At 43.8% G+C, this 20,371-nt stretch overlaps 2 protein-coding genes and 1 long non-coding RNA gene across 5 annotated transcripts; 1 reads left to right on the top strand and 2 right to left on the bottom strand.

The window, feature by feature from the left end:
- The first annotated feature begins 5,220 nt into the window (after nt 1-5,220).
- Nucleotides 5,221-8,182, top strand: LOC127343221 (uncharacterized). The gene is made up of 7 exons (XM_051369341.2): nt 5,221-5,417; nt 6,705-6,837; nt 6,960-7,022; nt 7,162-7,209; nt 7,314-7,373; nt 7,693-7,750; nt 7,831-8,182. The coding sequence occupies exons 2-7, from the start codon at nt 6,721-6,723 to the stop codon at nt 7,899-7,901; spliced, it is 417 nt and encodes a 138-aa protein (XP_051225301.1). The 5' UTR covers nt 5,221-5,417; nt 6,705-6,720; the 3' UTR covers nt 7,902-8,182.
- On the bottom strand, nt 7,547-8,815 carry LOC139838540 (uncharacterized). Its single transcript, XR_011755685.1, has 2 exons — nt 8,377-8,815; nt 7,547-8,090 (listed from the first exon to the last, which is right to left on the bottom strand). It is a non-coding gene; the product is annotated as an uncharacterized lncRNA (long non-coding RNA).
- A 133-nt stretch (nt 8,816-8,948) lies between these two features.
- Nucleotides 8,949-11,513, bottom strand: LOC127343220 (uncharacterized). 3 transcript variants are annotated; one of them, XM_051369340.2, is made up of 7 exons: nt 11,297-11,513; nt 10,295-11,162; nt 10,057-10,209; nt 9,697-9,915; nt 9,399-9,597; nt 9,264-9,320; nt 8,949-9,154 (listed from the first exon to the last, which is right to left on the bottom strand). In XM_051369340.2, exons 2-7 carry the CDS (start codon nt 11,102-11,104, stop codon nt 9,117-9,119), a joined length of 1,476 nt encoding a protein of 491 aa, XP_051225300.1. In that variant the 5' UTR covers nt 11,105-11,162; nt 11,297-11,513; the 3' UTR covers nt 8,949-9,116. The 3 variants fall into 3 exon arrangements, with proteins under 3 accessions (XP_051225300.1, XP_051225298.1, XP_051225297.1); XM_051369338.2 differs by having other exon boundaries at nt 9,240-9,320; nt 10,295-11,116; nt 11,297-11,511; XM_051369337.2 differs by having other exon boundaries at nt 9,240-9,320; nt 11,297-11,510.
- Nucleotides 11,514-20,371: the final 8,858 nt, after the last annotated feature.

Genomic DNA, 20,371 nt, shown 5'->3' on the forward strand with positions numbered 1-20,371 from the left:
AGTAAAATTACCACTTCCCCTCCCACCTTAGTCAAGCCTCATTCTTTTTTTGTTTGCATAACATCCCCTAGCGTTTCACCTTTCTCCATGGTTTTGTGGCTCCTCTCCCCTTTCAAGCCCGCCTCAAGGGTCCGATTCGTGTCGTCGCTCGCTACCCTGCCGAGCTCGTCCCCGACCTTCAGCTTAATCGACATCGCCGTGTCGTGGATCCCATCCACCATGCTAGAGAGGTGACGCTCCATCGACCACCTACCATGGATTTATAAGGAGGCTATCGACCATGTCGACGAACAGGGAGATATCGACCGGTAGGACCTAGCCACTTACTAGGGAGACGATGACCGGCCAACCTCGTGTAGGATCTGGTCTCTGCTCAGATCTCCCCTGTCTTCATTTTCTCCTTTGCTTTTGTGTAACTTTTTTTAGTCCACTTCTTGTATGAATCTTGATTGGATGTATTCCGTGGTATTTTTTGTAGTTTAGCTTTCAGTTTAAGGAGGGGCGAAGCTAGGATTTGTACTTAGGGGCGAGTGATGAAAATCTAGGACCTAGCAAATACCCCGAAATGGCGCCTCGAAAAGCAAGAGTGCATTGCTTGATGTCCCCGAAAGCAATATCGGACACCTCAATGTGGGTGAAACGCTTGTCGACGAATATACACATATTCCTCTCTTTCCAGATATGGTGTATAACGGCTGACTACTATGGCACTGCTTGGTTAGTACAGTATATGTCGAGTAAAATCAAAGGATGTCAGCATATGTTTGGCGGTAAGCTAACATGTATATTTTCATATGTTTGACAACAAGGTTAAAATATACCTAGAATGTATCACTAGTAGAAAAAAAGGCTTCCGTCCACCCCCATTAGTCCCGGAAATATTCGAACCGCGACTAAAGGGGGCTTTAATCGCGGTTCGGGAGGCAACCCGCAACTAATGCTCCATCCGAGACGAAAGGGTACCCACCAACCGCGACTAAAAGGGCGATGGACGGATGCGGCCGACGGAAAACCTTTAGTCGCGGTTGGGGACACCAACCGCGACTAAAGGGTACCCCTTTAGTCCCGGTTGGTGTCCCCAACCGCGACTAAAGATTTTTCCAAGATTTTTTACTCCCACGCACTCTGCACACACACACACACACACACACACACCCCCCCCCCCCCGTGGATCGCTTTTTTTGGTTTGTAAAATGCAAAAGAAAATGATAGAAAATTCAGAAAATTTTTTTTTTTCAGATTCTTGTTTGTTATGCAACCTACTATTCGGAGAAATTAAGAAATTCGAATTTTCACTTTTTTTGCAAAAAAAGTTAAAAAAATGGTAAAACCGCAATAACTTTTGCATACGACGTCGGAAAAAAACGTATAATATATCAAAAAAATCCTGGGAAAAAGTTACATCCGAATTCACCGGGGTTTACCCGGTTAGCCAATTTTTAGATTCTAAAAATTCTAAATGAAAATACGAAAGCAGGAAGATTTTAGTTTTTGCTATAAATTATGGATTTTATATTTTTTAAATTTTTCAAAAAAATAAAATTAATAATTGCATCCAGCATAAAGATTATTAATACTTTTACCCAATTTCTAGATTTTCAAATTTTTAGGTTTTAGGTTAGGCAAAAAAAATATTTAAAAATTTAGAAAAATTAAAAATAATAAAATTAAAAAGTTAATATTCATTTATTTATTCACGATTATTATTACATCATTATTTTTGTTTATGAAAAAAATTATTTGAAATTCAAACAATAAAAAATTGTGACATCGACCAACATGTTAATAGGATTGATATGATACTAGTATCACATACATATGCGCGTAGCACTTGGATGCGGGATGGAATGGAACTCGGAAGTTAAGCGTGCTAGAGGTGGAGTAGTGGGAGGATGGGTGACCGAGCGAGAAGTTTGACCACGAGTAAGTAATTTGACTAGAGATAAGTGTAGTTAGAGATAGAGACTAAGCTATGCAAATAACTGAAATAATAGAAATTCTGAAAAAATAAAAAAAAAAACGGAGTGAAAAAAAATTAGAAACCCAAATGAATTAAAAAAATTCTAACGAAATAGCCTTTAGTCCCGGTTGGGGAGACCAGCCGCGACTAAAGGTCCTTCGCCCAGGCGCACGCTAGCCGCCCACGTGGACGGACCTTTAGTCGCGGTTGGGGAGCAACCGCGACTAAAGGGGGGAGGGGGGGCCTTTAGTCGCGCTTAATTGGTCGCGGTTGCGCAGCCGCGACTAATGTCAGTTCGAACCGCGACTAAAGGCATTTTTCTACCAGTGTATGAATCCCAAATATAGCACATGAGCAGATTCAAGATTGAATCAACTGGCCCGAAAAATCAACCTTGTCCATCATCTACATCACGCTTATCCCTCTCCTGTTCTTGATCTGATTCCTGTTAAGGCGCTAAAGCTTTGCTCGCCACAACTTGTGGAAATGTGGAGATAGAAGTGCAGGAGGCTGAGAACCTGCAGAAAAATAAGAAAATTACGTAGCCTTGTGTTGCAAGATCCTATCATAACTTGGGGCCTTTACCATGTTGAGAGCAGCTTCTGATTCACCTAATGGTTTAGGCCTTTAAGCATTTCATTTAGCATGATATGATATGGTCCGTTAAAGTTTTCATCGCAAGGTTCAGTATAGTTTTTCATTTATGCGTGGCTTGTTTTTCTGAGAGAAAAATGTAAACAATGTCAAAAGATTCTTGCTTCCAATTTTTTCAGAGCAGTGTTGACATGTCCTTGCCTCACTCGAACGCTAACTTTTCAGATTTTGGAAGAGCATGATGCCAGGGCGGCAAAGACTGCAATATTATAAAAAAAATTAGTGCCGCAGAATCAGATTCTGATGTTTCTTTTGGTAGTTATCGATATATGGGATTGCTGAAGATTTTTGGAAACACAAAGTAAAACTCTGACTATAGCACTCTGTAAATCCAGATTACATATTGTTGTTAGCTTTCTGATTCATTATTGGAGACTTACAATCGCTGAATGAAAAATAGTGGAAGAAAGATTACAAAAACGCCTTAGTAGTTGGAAAGGTAATTGTTGTTCCTGGGGGAAGATTGGTACTCATTAATTCGGTACCGATAAATATGGTACTGTATATGTTATCATTTTTCCTACTACCGAAAGGAATTCTGCATAAACTCGATTATTATCGATCCAGATTCTTTTGGCAAGCGGACAGCGAGAAAAAGAAATATTGACTGGTTAAATGGAGTATAGTTTGTAGTCTCAAAGATCAAGGCGGGCTTGGAGTTCATGACCTGGAGGTCAAGAATTCAGCTCTGCTAGGTAAATGACCGCTTAAGCTTCTTACCGAGGATGAGATTTGGCAAAGTATTCTTCGGAGAAAATATATCGGCTCGAAGACGCTATCCCAAGTGGTTTGAAAACCTGGGGATTCACACTTCTAGGCTGGTCTCATGGCGACAAAAAATGTCTTTTTTCGCCATGGTACTTTCTCGATCAAGAATGGAGCACAAATACGGTTCTGGGAAGATGTTTGGTTAGACAATGCACCCTTAAGTGAACAGTATCCTGCTTTGTATAGTATTGTTCGTCGCAAAGGTGATACCATTGCCACAGTAATGGCTACGTCATCTCCGAATGTGACGTTCAGACGGGTTTTGCTTGGACAAAGGCTATTGGCATGGAATTCCCTAATTCACCGGTTGTGAGATATTCAACTATCGTCTGAACCGGACGAATTTAGATGGAATCTTCATGTAGATGACACTTTCTCAGTAAAATCATTATACAATGCGATCCTTCATTCTGATATACCAGTTGATAAAAAAAAATTGGAAGATGAAAATACCATTAAAAATAAAAAAATTGGATGGTATCTTCGTCGAGGAGTTATTCTCGCCAAAGATAATCTTGTTAAGCGGAATTGGCACGGAAGTACACAGTGTGTTTTCTGTCATCATGATGAAACCATTAAACACCTATTATTCCAGTGCCAATTTGCGAGATCTATATGGTCAGTCATCCAAGTAGCGTCTAGCATGTACCCTCCGACTAGTGTGGCCAATGTCTTTGTCAATTGACTTCATGGTATCGATTCAAGGTTTAAGTTGCTCCTTAGGGTGGGGGCGCTAGCAGTTATCTGGCGCTTTGGCTAAGTAGAAATGACAAGATTTTTAACGATAAAAATTGCTCCTTGTTGCAGGTCATCTACATATGTATAGGTATTCTCCGTTTGTGGTTACCTCTTCAGCGAGTGGATAACCGAGACCTATTTACGGAGGTCTGTACACGGTTGGAGGTTACGGCGAAGGATACTTTTTCCCTACATGGGTGGCAGCATAGTCTACGGATTGAAGCCCCACCCACACTCATATGATTCATCGCTTCGATATGTATCTCGCCTAGTTTTTTCCATCTTTTGATTTGAGACACTTAAACGGCTGTGTGCAGCAGGCTGGATGTAATTGCTTTTCAAAGTAATAAAGCATCCTTTATCGAAAAAAAAAATGCAGTGGAAGTAGCAAAACACAGCATATCAGCCAGGAAATATTGCAGCCAATTATTTCGCTTCAATTTACGCATAAATCTAATATCAGAAATCGCTGTAAATTGTAGCACTCCGCACAAATTCATAAGAAGTTCATAGAAAATCCAAGATGAGGCTAGACCACATGAAAATATGATTTATTTCTTGCTGTGAAGCACCAAAAGAACAACTTTTATATATATGTGTATTTGCAAACAAATAAAGTTTAAAATAGTGGGCTATGTTTTTTAGCGGCGACATTTTCTAGGAGCTAAGGAAGCTATAGCGGAGCTAAGCCATTTAACATTTTTCTGCAAACAAGAAAATCCCTAGAAAAATTAGGCATCAAATATTTATATCATCTATAAATATGACAACACATTCAATGATTCAATGATAAAAACTTTTGTACTGAAAATCATGATGATTGTAGTAATAAAAAGAGTGTATAAAGTGCATAAGGTCTAACTTTTAAATTCCGATATTAAAAATTTGGACTTAGCCAGAGAAATAGCACTATTTAACGATCTAGTGCGATTTAGCGAGCTATTATTAAGAATTCTATTCAAAGTGCATAGTTTTAGCAAGAGTGTTGTTAATCCGCTATAGCAAGAAGAGATAGGGAGGTGTTTAAAACTTTGGTAACAAACCATGACATTTGAATCCTCTAATTAGAAGTAGAAGGTGATTGATTCGCGCTGTCGTCTTTGGGCACCGGACCAGATATGGGCAGAATGGCAGATCCGCACGCAGCGTATATCGAACTGCCACACCACCAGTGAACCACCTCCTGTCTCGCCTCTCGACCCCCTCGCGACTGATCTCCAGTCTCATACTCTTCGCCACATCTCGGCTCCGATCGTCCGCGCCTGCCCTGCCCCGCTCCACGCCGCCTTCCTATCCGGTAATTCCCGCGGCTCCCCTGCTCCGGTTTCCTATCGATTCCTGGTTGCTTGTGACCGCGGTGGTGTTACGGCCTTACGGGTGCCTATCGATAATCGCGCAGTGATTAGGGCAAGCTTGTATGATGACGCGGCGGTAGATCAATAGCAGTTTTTTTCTTTTTTTTTGTAAGAAAATCACGTGACCGATAGCTGCTGGAATTCGTGTTTGAGCGTTCATGTTTATGTCTTCCATGGATTTCCCGTGGAATACGAGCGCACATGGTTTAGCATGCTTTGGTTCACTGTATGCACGAATCTGATAGGTCTACTTATTGAGATGTATGCATTTTTTCCTAATCTGATTGTTTGAGGCTCTGGTTCAGTTGTATTGGACTTTTTTCCTAATGTTTTTTAACGTTATAACAGCCTCTATGCGCACTGAATCTGTCTAAATCAGATTTATAGCACTCTTATTTCATAATTCAATTCTACTGCTATTTACTAGCATCATAAACTATTAACCTACAAGTGCACGAAAGAGTTTGGTAATTATGTGGGCCATGTCATTCTTTTGTTTCTGGCTATTTTGATTTTTCTTGTTTTCTGAGTAATGTGGGAATTTCTGAAAACCTTGTGTGGTAACAATGCCGACTCTATGCTCAATATCATTTACTTTGCTGCTATAACAAACGTGTTCAGTCTTGTCCCAAAAGAAGGTGTAAGCTAATGGGGTTTTCAGGTATTTAGTTTAAATCAGTACAGTATTATGTGCATTTGAGAATTCCCATCAACGTAGCACAAGGAATATTTATGGTGACCTATGAAGATATAGCTATCTTGCTATTTATACAAACGTTTATTTCTCTGTGTGTGTCTGATTGGATGACAATTTTGCTGTGATTGGCCGTACTGTTATTGATAGCGGTAATTGTGTGCACAACACCGAGAATGCGAGTACGGACACTCGAACTCGGGCGGACTGAGAGCTATCAGCAGCTCACTGCCACCAAGTTATGCCTTGGTTCACAGACAATTTTGCTCTGACAAACAGTAAGCTGACATTTAATTTTCAGTCAGGAAGTGCTGAAGCTGGACATGTTATTAACCCCCAACATGGAATATAAATGACGTGAAACAACTTCTCTGTATTCTGGCTCTTATTTTGAAAATACACGAGCAACTTCACCCAAAATCTAAAATGTTCTCTTCCTTTTTGTGTTATGTAAGCTACCGTTACATCTTAAACAATTAAGGTTTGTATCATGAATGTGGATTATAGTTCACAAGACTGAACGAATATCTGGCAGCTTAATTTCACTAGTCATGTCCTCTGAAGATGCAAGTAGCCAAGTGAGTCCTGAAGGAAATGTTTCTAGTGAAAAGGTACAAGAAACTCAAGACCAGAATGAAGGCAGCGGGATGCCCTCGCCCAAAGAGGAGGTACTGTCTTTACCCAGCACCGTTTTTTCGGCGGTCTTGGATGTATTAGTATTCACGTGACCTTTGTTCCAAAATTGTACGTCTACATGTTAATATAGCTCTGCTCATATGAGTATTTGTAGGAGGCAGCAATCAAGAAAAAATATGGAGGAAGGATGCCCAAAAAGTCGCCACTTATATCTAAGGTCAATGCCATTGTCTTATTGTGTCTTCATTTCCCCTTTCAAATTAAAGCCTTGTAATCTTTATTATGGAAAGTAACACAGATGTATAGTTAAGTTTTATTTTCAATTAAACTGATATAAACTCAATTGGAAATATCAGGACCAGGAACGAGCTTTCTTTGACTCTGCTGATTGGGCTTTAGGGAAGGTAAGACTTCCCTTTGAAAAGATAATTTGTGATATCAACCATTGAGAAAATGTAAATATGAAATGCCATTATAAATATTTTACATATTTGTTTGTTTGCCACAGCAAGGTGGAGGTGCCAGCAAGCCTAAAGGGCCCCTTGAAGCTCTTCGACCAAAACTTCAGGTATCGATAATACTGCTCTCATCAGCTGCAAAACTTCAGCTTTTGCATTCAGTATTCTGTTTTTAGTGTAAGATGTATGGTTGAAAGATCTATCCCTTGTACTGTAAAATAAGTGGATATACATTCAGATTTAGATTAACTTTGCAAAGTAGATTGTGGGGACGGGGACGGTATTCATGCTGCACCCAATATGCTATCTTTCATCGCTGAACATAGTAATATGGAAGTCAACTTGCAATATAATATGTCGTTTCCATCAACAAAAAATAATATGTTCTGCCAAGTTCATCTTCACTTTAGTGTACCAATCAACTTTCAGCCTACTCAACAAAATGCACGTGCCCGGCGATCTTCTTACGCATCTGCAGACAATGATGGTACTTCTTATCTGCACAACCTGATCAGTGAACTACTTGAAGTCCCAGCCTCACATAGCATTGTTGTTCTTTTTCTGTAGAGAGCTTGAGTCTGCCTGCCGAGGAGTTGATGCAGAACGATGGCCCAGCTGAAGACAAGAATCAGGAATAAGTACAATCCGCACACGCTTCTTATGCGGAATGTTTTCGCTGTCCTCCTGGCAAAACTTTGACGTGGTAATATAATAATTAGCGCCGGTGCCTATAGTACTCCCTAGGTTGAGCTCTGCAGTTTTAGCTGCGGTATATCCGGCTTCTACGACATTCAGCTGCCGTTCTTAATTTCTGATACCTGAACCAGCTGGAATGAACATTTCATGATGGTGATGTTTTAGTACCGATGTGTAAGAAATCAATAACAACAACGAAATATCAGACTTTAACTTGGATGAAGATGACTATGATACAGTTCATCCTCCCAATGCACCTCTTTTTTTCTACAGCAAATCCAGTGTCACATTGCATGTGATATGCTATTATGTATGGTATAAGAGGAATCAAAATCTTGAACTGTCGCAGAATACCACACATACTTCCAGCACACAAACTACTATGGTAGTACAAACATATATACTCTCGGGTCCTACCTTTACACATTTGGGTATCATCGGCATAAAGTCAGTGCGTTACACCTGAATTTCACCCACATTCATTTTGTATCACTCCCGCATAGCCTTAACACCTTAAGAAATGAACAATAGTTTAAAAATGTGAAAGGGGTTGCACTAAACAAAAATTGGAAGCCCTGAACAAAAAAAATGTCGATGTACCAACCACACCCCCACAATGGTAATTGAAAGCTTTCACAAACTATTGTTCTTCAGCATTTCACATATAAATCGGTTTGGAGATGTTGAGACAGACAGAAGTATACAGATAGGTCCAACCATACTGGATGGTACATTAGTGAACATAGAATTACCTCATACATTAGTGAACATAGAATTACCTGCCAATGATGCCATGACCATGCATGTCTAAAACTTGTTGAGAAGTGTCAGTGCAATCTCAATGGCACATTGACAAGTACACTACGTGCCCCCACCAACTGATTGCAGAAGAGACTACGAAGCAACCTAAGCCGTGAACAATAAAAGTTCACATCTAACGTGAAATTAAGTTGATGATGAAAACCTAAGATACTATTCTACGAAGACAATGGAGATCTTAATGACATGACAGCTGCTGATCTAAAGTTCACATATAGTGTGCAAGTTGATGCTTTAAATCAGGAGCTGCTCATATGGCCTACTCTGCTGCCGAGTTGGTGTGAACTGATAAAGGACTGTGAGGTAAGCGGTTGTTCATCGTTGACCATCAAAGCATACTATCTTGTACAGTTTCCCCGGGTCTTCTTGCGTTGCCCTACAGAAAAAAACAGTGTTGTGATCAAGGGATGAGAGAATTTGTATCCTGTGTCATGTCTTAACATAGAAAAATGGATGATTACCTAAAATCTGCTGTATGGCTCTACCTGTTACTGTGGAGTGTAATCGGGACTTGCGTTTTTTAGGTGTGAGATGTGTGTTTCCTTGAGATGAAAAAATCTGTTGGTTAGTTACACAAAGAAGGGGCGGAAATCCTGAAAAATAACTCCAATGTTTCTCACCAGGAATTGCATGTGGCGATCTCAGTAAACAATCGGTTCGTCCCAATGCTCTGCAGCAACAGCGGTTCTCAGATATAGAGCCAAGAAGTTGGTCCATAAAGCTAAACATCGCGACTTGGTAACTGTTGCTAATTTGAGATATATTTTCCATTATGCGTGCATTGTGTTCTTCCAAAATGGCTGCAAGCGGGTGGCCCACCTACGTTTGGATTGGAACATTAGTTGCGTAAACAGAGCAGAAATAAATTGGATGTAATATGAAGAAATTGCAAGAAATACTAAGAAATAAATGACTCACAAGTGACGGGTATTTCAGTCGGAGATGGTTGGAGAAATCTTCTGGTCCAGTCTCGGTGAAGCTGCTTCGTAGCATGGGATTAATTGGGCTGTGCTGATCTTCCGTACCACCAAAACCTGGGCTGTGACAGGGCAGGTCAGAAGCTATGTCTGCTTGGTTTGTTTCCGGAATGAAGGGCTCTTCAGAGTGGCTTTGGCATACATCTTGAGCACATCTAAACTGTCATGTGAATTGAACAGGAAGGAGATATAAGATGTAAACATGCTCATGACCACTGCATGTGTTCAGTTACTGAACGGCATGCTATTATGTGATTGCATATACTGTATGTTTGAAAATTGAAAATGGGAGAAGTCTCACGTTAGCTCCAGCGAATGATGTATCTCCACCCACATCGTTAGTGATCATTTCTGTCATCTTCTTAACCGACTCGTAGTCAAAAAGACTAATCCTTGGTAGACCTTCCCGTGTCTTGGAAAGCGGACCAAGATCAAGATTGTCCAAGTAGAATACCTGCCGACATGTGGACATTCAAATATTACGGTTTGAGTTGAACCAAATTAGCATGATATACAAAAAGAGCAGAAAGAAACATGACCTGCAGAAAAACGTGGCAGCCAACAAGATGTATGGTCTTGTGGCGGTTGCGGATGTCTGATTTCAACTTCCGAACAGCTCGGATCAAATGCTCGAGTACATAACGACACCAGTTGAATTCTTTAATCCGAGAGGTATCGTTGAGTGCAGCCCAGAAATCTATGCCGATGTAGTCATACTTAGTTGATGGAGCCAACAGATGTCCAACAACAAAAACAAGAAAAGCTATCTTGAAGCAATCTATCTGGACCTTGCTGGAATCTTCATTGATATCATCTCTCAGGAGGTAAGCCTCGGCGGCCTTTAGACTATGCGCGCCTTTGCTCAAATTGGAAGAAACACGGAGGAACTCGATGCAAGCTTCGGATGGCTCGGGTGTATCTGGAGATATCAATCTGGTGCCACATGGGAGACCGAATACCTTCTCGACATCATGATCCTTGATCTTTAGAATCCTCTCCTCATCTATTCTCAGTTCATTCGACTCAACTCTTTCCATTAGCCAGGCGCTGAATTTCAAATTTAGCCTTGTTAACATCCGCATCTTTAGCATCCCACCGAAGCCTATCTCTTCGACTAAATTCCTCTTAAATTTACCAAACTTGCGCACGACTGAGCACACCTTCTGCACTGAAATCCTTGACGTGACAGCAGGTGCAGATCCAGGAGCGCGTGTCTCTTCGCCTGCATCGGCGTCTATGTTGGCAGCTCCATGGTCCCTGCTGCTATTCCCTGTGAATGCGGCGGCGCCTCGCTGATCTTGTTCCAATGTGGGGGCACGCAATGCCGCCTGTTCTAGTGTCGCCTCCATGAGATGAACTAGCTGACAATACCAAAATAGTTGTTGCTCACTCGTCTAGAACAAATCGCTGAAAAAAAAGGATTTACGATTGAGCGCGTGATGGATCCACTGAACAAATGGAGCAAGGACGCTCCTCATACCCAACCCTAAGATTAATCTAGTAGATTCGTGAGAGACCAGGAGTACTTGCGGGGAAATTACCTGGCTAAGATAGCAGATCGCCTCGGCGTCTCCCAGAACAGGGCCTTGAGCCGACGACCGCCGCTCACTGAGCTCTCCCTGGTTCGATTGCCATGGATTGTTGCAGGTGAGGGGATGGCCGGATGGCGGGATGTGTGACGGCGTAGGAGGGGGTGCTTGCCTGCGCGGTGCCTGGCCTGAGCCTGATTTGCACAGTTGGGAGTTGGAGAAGCCACGGTAATAATTTTTTACAAGACATTTCGTATTAATGGGAAGCTGCCAACCACCACATATTTACATGGTGAAATACATTAACTGGGCAGGTCAGACTAGTCATAGTGGGGAGTAACATAGAGTAGTAACATGGTGCATGTTACTACCCTATGTTACTACCTCCATAGTGGATAGTTACTTAGGCTAGCCATAGTGTACCGATACGGATTCTCTATCGATTGACGGAGCTCTCTCTCGAATTTTCGTAGTTGATGTCCGAAATCACTAATGTACTGATCCCTTAACTTCTTCTCTTGGAACCTCTATCTTATAGAGGGAAAGTACGTTACGTTTGCTCGTCACATTGCTCCATAGTAACCACGCCGAATGAATGCATTCTGGTTACTACTTGGAATATAGATAGGGCTATCATTTTGATCGTAATAATTCATTCGATATATTCTCATTGCTAGCGATGACAATGTCAAACATTGCCCGATATCCACATTGTATTTTGTCCAATAAATTTATTGAGCCCGAAGCATCACACCAGCTAAAAGACGGATATCTTGTTCCATATAATCCAACAATTGGGCCCTATTATAAGGAAAGGAAATTCGAAGAAATCAGATCTTTCAGTGAAATAAGCATCTACTAATCTAACTAGCGAACCAATATGTCTATCATTTTTGGGTTCTTACCTTGTCTTGACTCTTCACCGAGTGAAAGTGATACACTACTACTTTTGGTTCGAGTGATACACTACGGCATGTTACGAACATTAAGGCACCTATCCTTTCAAAAGGAATCATTTCTCATTCTATTGGTATGTATAGTGTCTTTCATCTGCTTTTTCATTCATTCTGCCCACAGCCGTTAGGTATTATGACAAAAGGAACCAGCATGTTGCTCCTGAATCTACAGATAGAGAAGAGGGCACGTCTCTTTTTCTAGAAGCCGGTCTCTTGTTTCTTTCCAAATGGACTAAACATTCTTTTTTGTCACTTTGTTCCATTGGAAAAGGATCGGGTCGAGCAAACAGGGATCGAAAGCTGGGCTCTTCCTAACCGTTTCTACACTGTGTATAGGGAAAGAAAGAGGGGATCTCCGGCATATCAATTTGAAAGGGAAGCAAGCAGAAAGAAAAACACAGAAGTCTTCAACATTGGATAAAAAGAAAGAAGCAAACCAGAGGAGTCGCAGGTAGGATTTGTTTGGGCCATTGGTCCTTCCCCCGCCCTAATGGAACCAATGGAAAAGGGTAGGCTTCTCGTCGCTCCGCTTATTGCTGCCACGCAAGATTGATGGAAAGCTCGGTGAGTGAGTCGTTCTTACTTGGCACAAGCGTTGTCTCAGCTAGGCATCCTTCTATGATGTGACAGATTGGTTAGGAGGTTAGTCGTAGAGCCAGCCCCTGAGTCCACTTCCCATTGTCATAGAAAACCAGATGACGTAACGTAATAGGAAAGTCTGCCGCCGAGTCTCCTGCCAGAACCAGATATAGGATGGACCACGTAGTAATATTGTAGGGGATGAAATGATTGACGACCACTGCGATACTGATCCTGTGTGGTTTCCAGTATCATAGCTAGTATCATGCATCCTAGCCCCACCAAAAATGCTGATGTGGCAGGTAATTATGGATGAGAGAGAAGATTAGAGTATCATAGGTAGATATTGTATCATAGCGCACATCACGAGAAAAGTTAGTATCAAATAAATCTTGTACACAAATTTGTATTGGGATTCTACAAATCAATTAATATAGCAAAACTATGATACTAGTCTATGATACTATGCATTATGGATCTAGTATCATAGAAAAGTATTATATACATGATACTACTATATGATACTACCCACTATGGTCAGCCTTATATGTGGTATCTTGCATGTTATATTTATTAGATTGTAGACTCATCTTGTCTTGAGAAGTGTGATGTTATGGTAACATAGCTAGTTACCACCCCACTCTCTTTCTTCATTAATTATCATGTCATGTCACCAAAATGCCTTGGGGTGTGTGATGTTACTAGCTATGTTACTCCCACTATGAGTAGTCTTAAGACTAGCTCCAATGGGAGTATCATAATTAGTATCATGCATGCCATGTTGACAAAAATCTGATGTGGCGCACCAATTAATGAGGTGAGAGATGAGAGTGGTATGTATCATAGCACGTAAAACTAGAAAACTTAGTGGCAAACACATCATGTACACAAGTTTGCATTGAGATTCTACAAAACACTAGTTGAATGCCCGTGCGTTGCTACGGACCATTAATTTTGTTTTGCCGTCTAGAGAGCACATCCATAGTTTTGGTCTAACAAACTCTCTAAAATTTACTTGAATAAATATTACGCAAACATTTGTGGTCTTCAAAATTAAACATTTAAAAAATCAGATTTAAATCTTTTGAAGTGCTACCGAAGAATAAATAAAATCATGGAAATTTAACAAAATAGTGTAGTCGGCGTTGTCCGCACATGCTATGGTCTAAAAACTGCTCTGGTCCAGGCAGCAATGCCGTGTCGATGTTGTTTTCCCTTTTAAAGGTGTTGCTTGATACGTGCGCTTCGGATTGCTTCGAGCTTGGTGGGTTGAAGATAGCGGTTACGGTTCATCATCGTTCTTCTTCGTCATTACTGTCCTGTGGAATCTATACCTAATAATAAAGGAGCTAAGGTTTCTGCCAAAATTTTCGTCCAACTTTTCATTGGACCGTTTTGCCCTCCCACCAAATCTCATAATACTGTCAGATGCCACCGTACCGGTTCAGTTTATAACGTTTCGTCCGCTCCACAGATTGCGGCCCGTCGCCTGCGAGGTAAAACTCGGCCTGCTCGTCCGTGTTAGGCCGCGTCCTCCTCTTCTCTCCATAGGATTAGTGGATGACCTCTCCTCACCAACCATCGATCGGATGTTCTGGGCTGAATAATCCCACATCGTTTTCTTACACCGAGATCCACCAGTTCATATACGTTCAAAGTAGCCTGGAGTATCAGCAAGCTGGAAACAAAGGAAGGCAAAGACAGAGGGGAGTGCTAAGATGGAAAGGGAAGGAAACAAAAAGAAAGAAAAGAAGGAAAAGAATCAGAGCAAAATCAAGCTGCCGACCCGTCCAGCGAAAAGGCCGCGCCTGCGAGAGGAGCACCGTGCGGTGCCACTACCATCCGAGTATCCGACGACCGGCAGGGCGGCGCTGTTCTGATTGCTGCCCGGCCGCGGGTCACTCGGGTGTGCGCGGAGGTTGGCGCGGGGATTGAAGCCGGTGGTGATCCGCTTGACGCTCAGAGAGAGGAGGATGAACCGACCGGCGGAGGGGAGCGACTGGATCCTGGCGGCGCTGCGAGGAGAGGCAGGGGTTCTGTTCAGTTATTAGGTTTCGGAAGGCGCTGTCTTGGGCTTCTGGGTCCTGGCTATGGCCTAGCTGGGCCGGAAAGGGATTGGGATTGCGACCTTTGGCTATGCGAGCTGACAAAACCTGTAGCGATCGCTACAGCCGCACTTGATCCATCACGAGGGTTATTTCTTTCACCTCATACATGTCGCTGTACCTAAGGCATGTCAGGCTGATGTTTCTCCCTGGCAGGTAATTGGTATGCTATACCGTGTAGTCTCCATTTATTTCTGTTTCTTGTGATTTTTATTGGTTCACAAGTGTGATGTTCTTCTGATTCTTGAAATTTTTTTTGTAGTGGATTTGTATTTTTTTTGCAAACTTAAATGGATCCAAGGAATTCTCGAAATAAAGTGAGATGTGTTGTGTTACTAGACCAAGGAGACAGTGATATCTGAAATTAAATTTTGGCGCCAGCTCTTCATGGCCCGTGAGCTTGGGTAGATATCTTGTGAGACGTGGATCGTACTATCAGAAAGCAGAGTTGGCGGCGGAAGTTGCTGGTGGCCTTAAGACACTAAAATAAGTTGTTAATGCTTATTCAGGTTCGGTGGTTGTTGGATAAAAAATGAAAAAAATGGAGCTCACGCTCCAAAACAAGAAATGGAGAATATGATGGTCGCCGGGCTAGGAAGCCGACAAAAGGAAATACTTGGGTTGGTTGCTAGCTAGGTCTGGCCAATTTCTGGGCTGCTCTCTCTCTCTCACCCACTAATAAGCCTATTTCTCTTTGTTTTATTTCTCCTAACCTTTTTACAAAATATTTCTTTTAGAAAAGAAACTCGATGTGGTCTAGCAGGAGGTGTCCGTAGGACCGTAGCGAAGCACGGGTATTATCCTAGTTAAGATTATAACTGAAGTTTTGTATGAAATAAATACAAAATTATCTAGTAAATCGGATAGAACAAAGAAAAATTAACCAAAATCAAAGAAGCAAGTAATTTATAAATTTAATTAAATAAATGCACCAGTTTCTATTCTTCCTACAACTACCACGACAATGGCCACACTACTCGCCATCGCACGGCCTACTATTACCAGGGTTACCCGCAGTCGTGCGGCTTACTACTGGCCGTTGGCGTGATCCGACGGGTTGGCGCTATCGTCAGAGCGCATCCGGGCGAACTCCCATTGGACTCTGCCAGAGCGGAGTCCCATTACTCTCTGCGTCGCTGCGATCGCATCCCGCGCCGCGACCTGCGCCGACATCACGCGCGCCAACTCATCCCCCATTGCCACGTGCGCCTGCTCCTCAGCCGCCTCCGCACGCGCCACCTCCTCCTCCGCGACTGCTGCCAAGTCAATGTGGCAGCGGGCCCTATCCCTCGCCGCTGTCGCCACCGCCTCGTCCCTCGCCGCGATGGCCTCCTCCAGCTCTCGATTCTCGCGGTCGATCCGCATGCGTCCCCGTCCCATCCACGTGACTGCCGCCAGGTCGGAGCACCTGTACGCCCGCCTCATGTGAAGTGCATCGCCGCAAGCTTGCGCCTCCGCCTCCAGAGCCTGACAACGACCGTCGTTCTCAGGGAGGCTATCGAACGACGCGCGCAGCGCCTGCTGCCCATCACTCACATCCTATTCGCTGGGGAGGAAGCCCATGTTGTCGTCTTCCTCGTCGCCGACAGCGTGGATGACGGCGGTCGGGGACGCCGCCGCCAAGTCGGCTCTTGCAACCGCTGCCATCACCACCCTCCCCGCCGCGAGTTCCGCCATGGCCTCCGCGAGCTCCCGCTGCAGGTGGGACATGGTCACTGCCGCCGACTCCGCGTCCGCTGCCGCCTTAGCCCTGGCCTGCCAAACCTCCGCCATCGCAACCTCCGTCATCGCCTCCGCCTCCAGCTACTCGGCATGGCGGCCGTACGCGGCCGTCTGCTCCTCAATGAAGGCTCCGCCGTGTGTATGGCGGTGAGGTCCGGATCATCTTAACAAGGCGAGCCCAGGTGTGGTCGTGCTTGGCCATGAAAGTTTTTTAGGGTTAAGGTGTGCCCTTCTTACCCGCCAGCGTCGACCATATATAGCCGCGGCGGGGCGGGAAACGCTAATCACGCGCAAGCCGCTTCCCCCCCCCCCCCCCCCCCACGCGCCAAACGGCGGCAAAAACATGTCAGGAACCACCGCCCCCCGTGTGGGAAACGTTAATTGCCGGCGGCATGACTCGATGGAGCGTTAAACCGTCATTACCGACCTTGACGCTGTTGGAGAAAAAATTGCATCGACACGCTGGGTATACCCGACGCAAACAGACTCAAAGACCATGTACAACTGATTTGGTGTCCACGGACACTCGTGGACACTTTTAGCGTCTGTTTTGCGTCGGCCGGTGAAGATGCCTTACACAACACAATATTTGATTGACCGCCTCAGTTTCCCATAAATTGGCAAAGTCATGAAAATATTATTTTCTTATTTGTGAAGGACATGGTAATATTAACTCAATTAAAATGATCGCTCAGTACTGCTAATTGACTTTGTTTTTACCCAATTAAGCAATCTTTTCCACGAAGCAGACACTGAAAAGTATGCTTAGGGAAAATTCAGAACATACAAACAGCAGCAGATGTATCAACTCTTGGCACCTAGGAGCAGGAGGCTTGCATTTTGTCAATATATATGGCCTGAAGCCGGAAACAAAACAACAAACGACGGACACTCGGACAGTATGTGGATCACTTGTTGCTGTCAAACCTGAAGGCCATTTCGTGCGCGACGTATTGCTGGAGACATCGGCAGTGGCGCCTCCAGCCCGGCAGCCCCTGGGGACAGCAGCGGCTGGAGCGGTGGTCGGGGAAGAAGATAGGTCCTGGAGGCTGTGCCGGTTGCTCCGCCGTCCATATATAGTGCCCGGGGACAGCAGTTGCGGGGCGGTCTTCGCGGAAGAAGAGGGGCGTTAGAGGCTGTGCTGGTCGTGCGGTGCGGGCAAGATACATGAGAAATTCCGCTCAAAGCAAGCTGTGATGGTTGCCAGCATGCAAGGTCTCGCCCCGGCGAGATGGACTGTGCAAGGTCTCACCGGAGCCGCCCCAGGCGGAGGAAAACCAGATCGCCGTGGGAGAGCTCCCTCACTGGCAGCCTCTTGGTAGATCCCCTGCACTGGATCCCTCACCGGCAGCCTCTTGGAAGATCCCCTCCACCGGATCCCTCATCGGCAGCCTCTTGGTAGATCCCCTCCACTGGATCCCTCACCGGCCTTTCCACAAGCGGCTGTTGAAATATTGGGCCCACTTTTAGTGGCCCAAATTAGATTTCAGTTTTTCCTATAAATCTCAAAGCCCACATAGTGGCAGCCTTGTGAGTTTGAGCCCAAGTTGGTGGCAGCTCACTAGGGAGTGGCAAGAGGTGGGAAGTTTAGTCCCACATGGAAAGTTGGGAGGAAGTTAGACCACCTTATAAGGTGGGTTGTTCCACCACTAGTAAGTGAGTGAGAATAGGAGTGCTACACGCGCGCTCCTCCTCCTCCTCGCTCGCTCGTCTCGTCTCCATTAGAAAGGATGACAATGAAGCTCCTAAACGGAGCAAGAGACGAAGGATTGAAAAATCCTTTGGTGATGATTTCATTGTGTACCTTGTGGATGATACTCCCACGTCCATTGCAGAGGCGTATGCATCTCCAGATGCAGATGACTGGAAAGAAGCTGTCCATAACGAGATGGACTCGATCCTTTCTAATGGAACTTGGGAGCTATCAGAACGACCCCATGGATGCAAGCCTGTGGGCTGCAAATGGGTGTTCAAGAAGAAGCTAAGACCTAATGGTACTATTGAAAAGTACAAGGCGCGGCTTGTAGCGAAAGGCTACACACAGAGAGAAGGCGAAGATTACTTCGACACCTATTCACCTGTCGCTAGACTTACCACCATTCGAGTACTACTATCCATGGCTGCCTCCTATGGTCTTATCGTTCATCAAATGGACGTAAAGACAGCTTTCCTTAATGGAGAGTTGGAAGAGGAAATCTATATGGATCAGCCTGATGGGTTTGTAGTAAAAGGTGAAGAAAGAAAGGTGTGCAAGTTGTTGAAATCCTTATATGGCCTGAAACAAGCACCTAAGCAATGGCATGAGAAGTTTGACAGAACTTTAACTTCTGTAGGCTTTGTTGTCAATGAGGCTGACAAGTGTGTTTACTATCGCTATGGTGGGGGCGAAGGTGTTATACTATGTTTGTATGTGGATGATATTCTGATCTTTGGTACAAACATGAGAGTAATACACGAGGTCAAGTCTTTCTTGTCAAAGAGTTTTGATATGAAAGATCTGGGAGAAGCTGATGTGATTCTGAATATCAAGCTGATTAAGAACGAGGGTGAGATTACTCTAACGCAATCCCATTATGTTGAGAAGATCTTGAGCCGGTTCGGCTATATTGATAGCAAGCCTTCTTCAACACCTTATGATCCCAGTGTGACACTACGCAAGAACCGGAGGATTGCCATAGATCAATTGAGATATTCTCGGATCGTTGGCTCACTCATGTACTTAGCGAGCGACTAGACCCGACATCTCTTTTCTTGTTAGCAAGTTGAGTAGGTTCATGTCAAACCCGGTATCGATCATTGGCATGCACTTGATAGGGTCATGCGCTACCTATGTGGTACAATGAGTTATGGGATTCACTATTCAGTGGCACCCACCGTGCTTGAAGGATATAGTGATTCGAATTGGATCTCGGATGTAGCCGATCTGTACGCCACAAGTGGGTATGTATTTACCTTTGGAGGTGGCGCAAGATCATGGAGATCTTGTAAGCAAACCATATTGACGAGGTCAACTATGGAAGCAGAACTTCTTTGCTTTAGACACAACCACCGTTGAATCGTAATGGTTGCGTGAGCTCTTGATGGACTTGCACGTGGTTGAAAAACTGTTCCGGCAATCCTTTTGAATTGTGACAATCGATTTGTAATTGTCAAAGTAAACAATTCTAAGGATAACGCGAAGTCATCAAGACACGTCAAGAGACGTTTGAAGTCTGTCAGAAATTGCGAAACTCCGGAGTAATAAGCTGTTACATATATTCAAACAGGACAAAAACCTGGCAGATCCCTTTACAAAGGGACTATCACGTAATGTGATAGAAAGTGCATCGAGGGAGATGGGTTTGAGACCCGTTGATGTTACGCCATAGTGGTAACCCAACCTTTGTGATCGGAGATCCCGTGAATTAGGACCTGGGAAGAACAAACTAGTGGTTTAATTGAGGAGAGTATTATGTAACCCTTTCTATGTGAAGATGCACAACTCTCAGTTGTTGTAAGGCAGGTTGGCAACAAGCCTTAATGTGTTTATGTTGGCTATTTTAGCAAAGATGCTGTCCTACAGAGCATTCTTGAAATAACACACCTATATGAGTCCGATTGTTAAACGTCGCAATCTATGAGATTTGGGTGATCTCTAGTAAACTCATGAAGAGACCATGAAGTATGACGCATATGCTTCACCCGCGGGGTAGGCTACGGCAGCCATGTCTTGGTCATGACTTTGA

This window comes from Lolium perenne, chromosome 3 (genome assembly GCF_019359855.2).
Source record: "Lolium perenne isolate Kyuss_39 chromosome 3, Kyuss_2.0, whole genome shotgun sequence".
NCBI classification, from domain to species: Eukaryota; Viridiplantae; Streptophyta; class Magnoliopsida; order Poales; family Poaceae; genus Lolium; species Lolium perenne.